General features: G+C 41.6%; 1 protein-coding gene across 1 annotated transcript; it reads left to right on the top strand.

Annotated features, from left to right (window-relative positions):
- The first annotated feature begins 218 nt into the window (after nt 1-218).
- On the top strand, nt 219-5,774 carry LOC307264800 (uncharacterized protein). Its single transcript, XM_080046309.1, has 2 exons — nt 219-276; nt 4,421-5,774. The coding sequence occupies exons 1-2, from the start codon at nt 259-261 to the stop codon at nt 5,189-5,191; spliced, it is 789 nt and encodes a 262-aa protein (XP_079902435.1). The 5' UTR covers nt 219-258; the 3' UTR covers nt 5,192-5,774.
- Nucleotides 5,775-11,142: the final 5,368 nt, after the last annotated feature.

Below are 11,142 nucleotides of genomic sequence, written 5' to 3'. Positions count from 1 at the left end.
TGCTCATAATGACCAGTAGGCCTACTTCTGTGTTAGACATTACTGAACCTCTTCCTATTTACAGCAGCACCCCCGGATATAATAATAATACATTTCAAGATTCTAGATTCCCCTCCCCCTTCTCCCACACTATTGCCTGACGTCATGACGAGGCGTGTCTTGTCTGACCAAAGTCTCAGAGCTCGACACACACACACACACACACACCGACCGTCACCGTCTCTGGTTACTATCTGCTGGCACCGAGAAAGAAGAAACATGAGCTCTCCACAAACGGTGACTATACAGTTTATGTTACTATGGTGATATTATGACGTTTCTTCTGTTTCTACCTTTTATACTATGGTGTTTACCCGTTAAAAGCGTTTCTTTATGGGGGAGTTGTTCCTCAGCCTCGTGGGTCTAAGGACAAAGGGTGTCGTATTACTGTCTGTACGGATCGTAAAACCACTGACGCACATTACTGTCTGTCTACGATATCGGGCTATATGAACAAAACTTATTCCATTATAGTTATTTTTGCTGAAACTGAATCAAAACGGGTGTATTTGGAGCGACATTTGAGCAGAGGCAACGAATGAGTTAACCAGCAGCACGCTACAAAAATGCCCTGTAATGGCGGCTTGCTTGCGTCGCTGTGGTTTGCAGGGTTGCCAGGTCTCGCTAGAGAAACAAGCAAATGGGCGTATAAAAATGAGAGAAAAAAAAAATCCTGTTAATTTCTACACAAACAGAGCTGATCAGTTAATATGATAACAGAAACCAACTGGCCAACAAAAAAGTATGTAGGTGTGTAGTGTATCATGCAAACATTAGGCAACAATTCAGCATCAAATTAAAAGCATGCCAAAACCAATAAAAGTGCATCAATATTATTATCACAATATTTAAAAAAGATATAATTTTTATTAACAGGTTTTAAGGACAAACAACACAGAAGTCAATACACAACGAAATGTAAAATAAATAGGGCTGTCCAACGGTTAACATTTTTAATAACGATTAATTCCACCATTCAAAATATGCCCGAAAAAAATCAAATTTTCTCTGTATATTGATGTAGGAACGGAAAGATAAATGACAGAAGGTGGATATATACATTTAAAATATTGTTTTTACTTATTGAAAATCCAAATGATGGCGTTAATACTGAAAATAAATTAGAATCAAACTTAACTGTAGGCCTACCACACAATAATTCAATTTGTCTGTCTCTTTGCTATGTCTTTGAGCAAATATAGGCTGTATAATGGCATTTATTTGGTGAATCCATAGGTTTTGCATTCCTGAATACAACTTTACAACTTGATTGCTGCTAGCGTGCCCATGTTCTGGAGGACTGTTGTGCCAGAAAGCCGACGTTATGTTGATATCACTTATTAATCACACACACTAGGGGTGTGAACGTTTACAAAAATGTCTAACCGTGTACACGACGGAATTTTTTTCGTGTACACGGTTAACCGTGACGTCATTGTCCTTGTGCGCCCACCGTCTTGTAGGCGCGCACGCACACACACACACATACGCGTTTGTTCGCCTGTAAACACACAGTTGACCTGAACTACGCTCGTTTACACACCTCTTATAATAGGTCCATGGTAGGCACACACACACACACGTTCGCCTGTCATGTTTTCACCGTCATTATCGCCCTTCATTAATTTCCTGATTAATATAGCCTATAGCTTTCTACATGTCCACGTTTATGCAGGTTGAACAGGTGTTATAAAGTTTGGGCTACTTACGCGCGTAGTTCACGTCAACCGGGTAACTTTAATCTTTAGGTTATCTTTCATCACTCGTCCGTGGCTGTGACTCGAGCCCGAGCACGGCGACTCCCCATGTGTGTGTGTGCGCCGATACACACACACACACGCTGAGGGACAGACAGATTCGGCAGACTAGCTTTTATCCTCCCCAATTAGTTTATTAGTGATTAGTGATGTAAAATCAATAAATGTGTGTCTCCAGAACATATTTAAAAACTTTAAAAAAAAGAACAATTAAAATTGGAAGAATAAAAAAAATAAAAGCGGTTTTTGTTCATTGATTTTTCCTAGACGGTTATGATTTACTAAACGGTTACACGTGTACACCCCTAACACACACCTCAAACTGCAGACGTTTGTGTCCTCTTGTGCAGTGAACTGACAACGTTGCCCCTCCTGTTGCTTTGGACATCAACTGCCGCCCACGACTCAGCGTGGCCGCGCGCAGTGCCAAAATGCTAGAGCGACTGTAGTGCAGAGTGGTTGGGATGCACAGGGCGGATCATTCTGCACATTATTTTGTTTAAAAAAATTATACATTAATTCAAGAAATTAATCACCCTGCGTTAAAGCTGCAGTGTCTAATTTCAGCCGTTGGGAGCCGTTGGGATCCCAACGGCTGTTTTCGCAACGCTCTACCTGCTGCAGCTCCTCCCTCCGAACAACAGCTAAGCGCGTTCATGTTGCACCCAACGCACCTAGTGTCTCCCCCCCATCCCCGATATATTTATTCCCCTAATCAACCTTGGCCGACCCGACACAACAGCGATCATGTCCGCACAAAAACAACAACAACACGGCCAACAATTGTGCCAAAAGACAAATTAACAGCAACTAAATGGAACAAATAGCCTTAAAACAGCATTGCAGATTCACACAAACAGCAAGGGAGCACCATACCAAACACATTTACAGCACCATTGTGTGCACGGCAGTACAAAATAAAGGCAAGTATCCTACATTACCCTACCTGGCTGTGACGGGACCGTGGCTGGCGTAGATAAACCGGTGCTTCGTTGTAGCCTACTTTTCGTGGAAGTTCCCCGGACTTAGCAGTTATGTTTCGGTTCATTATGGAGGTGGTGGCTGCACACAACCGGAGTGGACCGTGCCGGTTGTAGCTTCGCTGGAGACGGGGAAGCCAGTTGGACGGCGCCGGGGGTTAGCAGCAGTCTAGCCGGCCAGCAGGTGAACACTGTCGGGTAGCGGTGTAGCAGGGAGGCGGCGTAGATAAACACCGGTGCTTCGTTGTACTTTTCGTGGAAGTTCCCCGGACTTAGCAGTTATGTTTCGGTTCATTATATGGAGGTGGTGGCTGCACACAACCGGGTGAGTTAACTAATGCTATCCGACCGGTGCTAACTTGGTTTATCAGCTAAAGCACAGCCAAAGGAAGCCCATTCTCCTGGCTCACTTTCCACACGTCTTCCCCGAGCGGCTTCATACAGCAACAGCCGCTCGACTACATTTCCTCCTCGGTGTTTCTCAGTCTCTGTGTACACACTGTCCTCCCACCGTGTTAGTTGTTGGTATCCGGGGAATGGTAAATTGAGGGTTCGTTGCATAGATAGTATAGTATAGATAGTTCGTTGGTGAAGACATTGCTATTCGCTGTCTGCCGTAGTAGGGCCAAACAGTAGTTTCAGACTGCTAGGGTCGTGAACGCTCACGCAACTGACGCATCAACGTCGTTGCCAAGTGAACGGATAGTCCCACAGCCAATAAGAACGCAGTATCTGAGCCTGCTCTGATTGGTCAAAATTAACATGAGCGGTGGCAATTTTGGGGGGCAGCACACAGAGGCAGGGGGGAGCAAAGTGATGAAAAAATATTTTCAGACCACTTCACCTACATATAGCTGAATGGCTATTATGACAGTTTTGCCAAATATTACAGTGAAAAAATTAGACACTGCAGCTTTAACAAATTAATTCTAAAAATGAATAAATAATAATAAAAAATTAAATACAATCAAATGCACCCACACAAACATCCAGGATGAGAGTCACTATTAGCCAAACAATATTCCTCTTAACCAGATGTCAGATCATTTAATTTACCGCCATTTAGATTATTCATATAGTTCCCAATTTAGAATTTTCCCAAAACTTCAGGGCGAAAATTCTTGTGGAAAGTTTCTGGAAAGTTTCCACCCCTTTGCAACCCTACTAGCACACAACATCCATCGAGCAAGTAAACACATTCAGGAAATAAAAACAGGCCAGCCCAGTTTTCCCCCATATAGCTGCAACTAAATGGGCTGCTTCTAGACCATACTACTTACTGTAGTTTGGTCTGGCTTTGCGAGACTACTCTGTTATTGATATATATCTATATTTATAGGCAATTGTTAAGACTTGTCAAGTTCCCTGTTTTCTGTCTTTGTCTTTTCACGTTTCCCTGTTTCCTGTTATATTTTGGTAAACATTGTTTTGTCCTGTCAAGTGTCTCTTCTGTGTGATTACTGGCCCCTCCCTAATGTGTGTGACCTGTGTCTCCAATGTATTTGAGTATTAAAGTCCTTGTCTTCTTTTCATTTGTGGTAAAATCCTATTTATTACTATTCCCATCCCTACTGCTGACCCTGACTGCACATCTCTGCCTCACTCATACTCTGTCTTTGTATTTCTGTCTGTCTGTCGCTACAGAAACAAAAAGGAACAAAGAAACCTAAACCTCACCGCTGTCAACAGTGTAAGAAAGAGTTCAGGTGGAGTTCAGACTTAACCAAACATCAGAGAATCCACACCGGAGAGAAGCCCTTCAGCTGTGACCAATGTGGCAAAAAATTCACTCTATCAGGACACCTCAAACGCCACCAACGTATACACACTGGAGAGAAGCAGCACAGCTGTGACCAGTGTGGGCAAAGCTTTGCTCTATCAGGACACCTCAAACGCCACCAACGTATTCACACTGGAGAGAAGCCGTACAGCTGTGAGGACTGTGGTAAAACATTCGCTCATTCATCTACCCTGCATAAGCACCGCCTCATTCACACTGGAGAGAAATCGTTCAGCTGTAACGAGTGTGGGCAAAGCTTTTCTCGATCAGGATCCCTCAAAGTCCACCAACGTATTCACACTGGAGAGAAGCCGTACAGCTGTGAGGACTGTGGCAAGAGTTTCAACCAGAGTAGTTCTTACAATATTCACAGAAACATCCACACAAAGGATAAAATCTACTCTTGTCAGCATTGTGGGAAAGTCTTCAGTTCCTACAGCTCATACCGGGCTCATGAGCGAATCCACACTGGAGTCAAACCACACCAATGTCCACACTGTGACAAACGGTTCTGCACATCGTCTAACCTATCACAACATGAGCGAGTCCACACAGGACACAAACCTTACTGTTGCATCAAATGTATGAAAAGCTACACCACAAGCTTCAACCTGAAGAAGCACAAGTGTGTTTAAACCTGGACCGATCGGACCATAATGTGTGAACTCCTGTGTGCATTTCATTTGATTTAAGAACTCACCGAAGAAACACAGGATCACATTTGATTCATGAATTTTTTGTAATTTCTTGAATTTGAACTGTATTTTTTGTTCATAACATAATAGTGAAATTGTGCATATTAATGTTCACAAGGTGTATCAAATATGATACATGTGAATATTAATAATATATCTGAAAATCCTTAATTCGCTATTATTATTATTTTACATTTTGTTGACGTTCTGTCTTGTCAAATGTTGTAATAGGTATGTAGTTTTTGAAATGTTTTAACCGCTCTGCTTGCAGTTGTCTTTCTAAAGTATGAAACCATTTATTTTATTTTTGGTTATTTCGAATCAATTTAGAATTGTATTCAATAGTGCATATGTTTATTATTATTATGACCTGGTTTACGTAGAAAAGGATTTTTGCTGTTAAAAATTTGTGTGAATGCTGAAAAGCTGACGCTGAACTGGATGGCTGAATGACTATACTCTTTTAAAAAGTGTGAGATAATTCTTAAAGGGGTAGCATTATATCATATGTTATATCCAGACTGGTATACTGCTTAAAGCTTTGAGGTGTTTTAGCATTTTATTAGATATTGGACTGAATATATAAACACATTTCAACTTATTTTCTGTAGAACAGATAAAACACAGACACACATCTGTATTTCACATGCATTTTATCAGAGAAATTAAAACATCAGCAAACAATAATTTGCCTTTTCCATTTGTCATAATACAATATAACATGAATGTGAGAGATTATATTAGGTTTTTATCTCTAAACACTTGATTTGTGAATATTTTTTATACTAAATGCAGAGGCCTGTTCTCATATGAAATTCCTCTTGTCACTAACATATGTGGCGTGAGGACGGTGAGGAATGAAAATGCTGCTATCATAGAATGAGTGAATATTACATAAATACAGTCAGCAGCACCGTTAATCCAGGAGCTGATTCATATCGAACTACATCTCTAACCGACTGCTAAACAACATTGAGTGTGTCCCCAAATGTTTAACTTCTCTGCATGCAGTTGTCAAAGAACATGCCGCGTTCAAAGTCACTTAAACCCCCTTTCTTCCCCATTCTGATGCTTAGTTTGAACTTCAGCACATTGTCCTGAACACGTCTACATGCTTAAATGCTTTGAGTTGCTGCCATGTTATATGCTGATTAGCTATTTGTTTTTACAACAATTGAACAGGTGTACCTAATAAAGTGGCCGGTAAGTATATACAGTATATAAAAACAATGTAAGGCTGGTGCCTCAGCGCACCGCTTCTATGTAGATGTATAAAAGGCTCATTCTAAGGTCTTGAAAAACAAACTTTTATTACCAGGTGATTATACACTCATTAGAACATACTTATGGATATTATATTCTGTTTCCATCAAGTCTGTTATGAAAATGGCCAATTAATTATACACACTGAATCTTTAATAGCAGATAAACTGCATACAAACTAGTTCTTATCACATTTGAAGAGGGTACAAATGCACATATTAACCACATGGTGGCGCCATGCTAAACAAAGCAACATGAACCTGAAATAAACTCTGGAACATTTCAACTGTAGAGTAGTAGCACTGTATCTCCACTAGATGGCTCTGAAAAACTGCTTTCAAGCCCCTGTAAACCAAAATCCACACAATCCTAACTATGTGATGTGGGGAGTTAGTTGCATGATAGTAAAGCATCTGAAAAGAGTTATGCAATATTTATCAATCCAAATTAAAAGATATTGTTATTTAAGTTTGATAAGCTTTACAGAAATTCAGTCTGGCTGTTGCAAATGAGAAAATTTGATACACAGTCCTGTCAAACAGTCTAGACTCTAGACAGTAAAAAAAGCATTTTTTTTAAACTATGTTTTATAAAATGTATGAACAGATAATTTTCAATCAGAAAAAATCACTCCAAAATAAAGATGAATCAACAATGTGTAACCTAAGAGATTGATTATAGAAATATCTAAATAAACCGGTTTCTAATAAGTGAACAAAATACTTTTTTTGAATACAACAAAACTTTAAATTGATTAAAAATAATTAAATCAAAGAAATGGTTTTGAACGTTTTTCTCAAATTCAGAAATCAGGTGTTAACCCGTGTTTCCTCAGTGAGTTCCTAAATCAAATGAAATTCACACAGGAGTTCACACATCATGGTCTGATCGGTCCAGGTTTAAACACACTAGGGGTGTGCACGTGTACACGTGTAACCGTTTAGGAAAAATCAATAAACGAAAACCGTTTTTTTTTTTTTTTTTTTCAAATTTCAAAGTTTTTAAATATGTTCTGGAGACACGCGTTTATTGATTTTACATCACTAATAAACTAATTGGGGAGGATAAAAGCTAGTCTGCCGAGAATCTGTCTGTCCCTCGGCGAGTGTGTGTGAATGAGTGTGTGTATCGGCGCACACACACACGGGGAGTGCCGGTGCTCGACTCACAGCCATGGAAGAGTGATGAAAGATAACCTAAAGTTTAAAGTTACCCGGTTGACGTGAACTACGCTCGTAAGTAGCCCGAACTTTATAACACCTGTTCAACATGCATTTAACGTGGACATGTAGAAAGCGATAGGCTATATTAATCAGGAAATGAATGAAGTACGATTATGACAGCGAACGTGTGTGTGTGTGTACACCATGGACCTATTATAAGAGGTGTGTAAACGAGCGTAGTTCATGTCAATTGTGTGTTTACAGGCGAACGAACGCGTATGTGTGTGTGCGCGCGCCTACAAGACGGCGGGGGCACGAGGACAATGACGTCACGGTTAACCGTATACACGAAAAAAAATTCATCGTGTACACGGTTAGGCATTTTTGTAAACGTTCACACCCCTAAAACACACTTGTGCTTCTTCAGGCTCTCGTTTTTTGAGTAGCTTTTCATACATTTGCCGCAACTGTACGGTTTGACTCCAGTGTGGAGTCGCTCATGCTTTGAGAGTTCAGACAATGTGTAGAACCGTTTGTCACAGTGTTGACATTGGTGTGGTTTGACTCCAGTGTGGATTCGCTCATGAGTCCGGTATGAGCTGTAGGAACTGAAGACTTTCCCACAATGCTGACAAGAGTAGATTTTATCCTTTGTGTGGATGTTTCTGTGAGCATTGTAAGAACTACTCTGGTTGAAACTCTTGCCACAGTCCTCACAGGTGTACGGCTTCTCTCCAGTGTGAATACGTCGGTGGACTTTGAGGGCATCTGATAGAGCAAAGATTTGCCCACACTCGTTACAGCTGAACGATTTCTCTCCAGTGTGAATGAGGCGGTGTTTCTGCAGGGTAGATGATTGAGTGAATGTTTTACCACAGTCCTCACAGCTGTACGGCTTCTCTCCAGTGTGAATATGTTGGTGGACTTTGAGGGATCCTGCTTGAGTGAAGCTATTCCCACATTGGTCACAGCTGTATTTCTCTCCGGTGTGAATTCTGTGATGTTTGGTTAAGGCTGAACTCGAACTGAACTCTTTCTTACACTGTTGACAGCGGTGAGGTTTAGGTTTCTTTGTTCCTTTTTGTTTCTGTAGGGACAGACAGACAGAAATACAAAGACAGAGTATGAGTGAGGCAGAGATGTGCAGTCAGGGTCGGCAGTAGGGATGGGAATCGTTAGGATTGAAAAGAAGACAAGGACTTAAATACTCAAGTTCATTGGAGACACAGGTCACACACATTAGGGTGGGGCCAGTAATAGCAGAGAAGGGAAGGGACACTTGACAGGAGGATACAATGTTTACTATTAATATAACAGGAAACAGGAAAATATGTAAAGACAACGATAGAAAACAGTTTGACGAGTCTGAACAAATGCCTATAAATATAACTATCTATAAATAACAGTAGTATCTTGGGCCAGGTCTAGTCAGTTAGAAAAAGGGTGGGCCGCCCCCTCCCCCTCCAAACATACTGGGAGGCACCCCAGTCGCCACAGTGGAGTCTTGCAGATTCCTCGGGGTGACGCTGTCTCGGGACCTGAAGTGGGGGCCAAACATCGATGCCCTCACAAAAAAGGCCCAAAAACGTTTGTTTTTCCTGGGGCAGCTCAGGAAATTCAAACTGCCAAAATCCATGCTGGTGAATTTCTACACGGCCATCATAGAGTCCATCATCACCTGGTTCCCCGCTGCAGCGGCCAAGGACAAGGCCAAGCTGCAGCGGGTGATACGCTCGGCGGAGAGGGTGATTGGCTGCCCCTTGCCCCCCCTTGGGGCCCTGTTTAACAGCAGGGCTCTGGGGAGGGCCAGGAAGATCATGGCTGACCCCGCACACCCAGGCCACGGTCTCTTCGCCCCGCTCCCTTCAGGCAGGAGGTTGCGGTCACTAAAGGCTCTAAAAGCTAGACATTCTAACAGCTTTTTCCCCACGGCCATCCGACTCCTAAATGCAACTGACCCCCCCCCCCCCTCCCCCCTGACCTGTCTCCCCACTCAGTGACCTAATGGTCTGTCGTACCCAATCACTGATCTCTTGGCAATTTGGCACTTCTTTATTTATTATATTATTTATTATTTACTCATTTTGCACTATTATGTTGGTTTGCACTGTCTTGTCCTGTCTTGCACCTGTCCTGTTGTAAACTCCACTGTTACCAAAACAAATTTCAAACATGTTTACATGTCTTGGCAAATAAAGACTTCTGATTCTGATTCTGATAGAAATAATAGGTGGAGATACTGAAGATGCGATCGTGTGCAGCATCTTCGGTTGTTTTTCGCCCTTGCAAGATCTTTGTGCTTGCATTTTGGCACATTTACTGTAATGTAAGCTTTAGGACACATCAATGTTGTAGGGGTGGTTTACCATGATAGCACTGCTACCAGAAGCTTTCCTCATCAGTAAAACCACCATCTGCCACCTTCTATAAAAAGCTTAATATTACACTTTCAAATTTTCTTAGAAAATAATAAATTAAATAGGATAGATAAAATATATACAGAATAATTTGCACAACACCTTCATAAAGATACCTCAGAACTTGATAAAAGGTCACAGTATCTCTGAATTGAAAATCCACTTCTGCTGGCAGAAAAACTGATATTAAGCAGTTTTCCAGACAAAAGTAGTAAAATTGCAAGGCGAAAAAAATCGAATGAATGCCTTTTAAAAATCCTGTAGAACACAATCGACTTTGATTGTTGCTGAGTGGGAGATTTAATTCTTGCATGTTTTCTTCGCACCCAGCATCAACGTGAAAACCCATATTTACAGCAGGCAGCCTGAGCCGATAGAAGGGAGAGCGCTTGCTGAGGGGCAGAGCTTGTGGACGATAACGTTCAGGAGCCCTGCCCCTCCAATGCGCCAGCAGCAGCATTGTGAGAGGAGGAAGCAGCACTAGGGTTATTTACAGGCTTAAATTAGCGATACACTACACAGAAAGGTTTGTAAGTCGGTTTGGATAAAGTATGAAGTGAATGAGCTTTTGCGCACAGCATTTACTAACCAAAAGAATAGGCTAACGTGTAAAAAACGTCGCAGAGTAGTGTTCTAACTCCCTTTGCAACGTAGAGACTGCGCTCTTTGGACATGATTGACAGGAAAACACAGAAAAGCAGATGATGGGTGATTTTGGAGGCAGACTGTCGCCGTGCCCACCCAATCAGAAGCTAGGAATGGTCCTGGTATAGTAAATATACATATTTTAATTGACTGAAAAAATGCAAAATACATTTTCTTCACTTTTGATTGGGTAGGCAAGGCGCACATTTGGGTAAGCCCACTTGCCACTAGCTAACGCCGTCCCCGTATCAATAGTTGTACAACAGGCTTTGACTTTTTATGGGTGTCTGTGGCTTTAAGAGTCGTTGCACATTTTATAGGGCATGTGAGTTAGGTCTCGTTTCTGCCATATGTGTCTGCGTGAGAGGTTTGATGGTGTTTTGTCCTCCCAACAGAGCCTTGG

The sequence above is a fragment of the Ammodytes marinus genome (genome assembly GCF_949987685.1).
Source record: "Ammodytes marinus genome assembly, chromosome: 18".
Lineage (NCBI taxonomy): Eukaryota > Metazoa > Chordata > Actinopteri > Uranoscopiformes > Ammodytidae > Ammodytes > Ammodytes marinus.
This window is presented reverse-complemented; position numbering and strand designations above follow the sequence as displayed.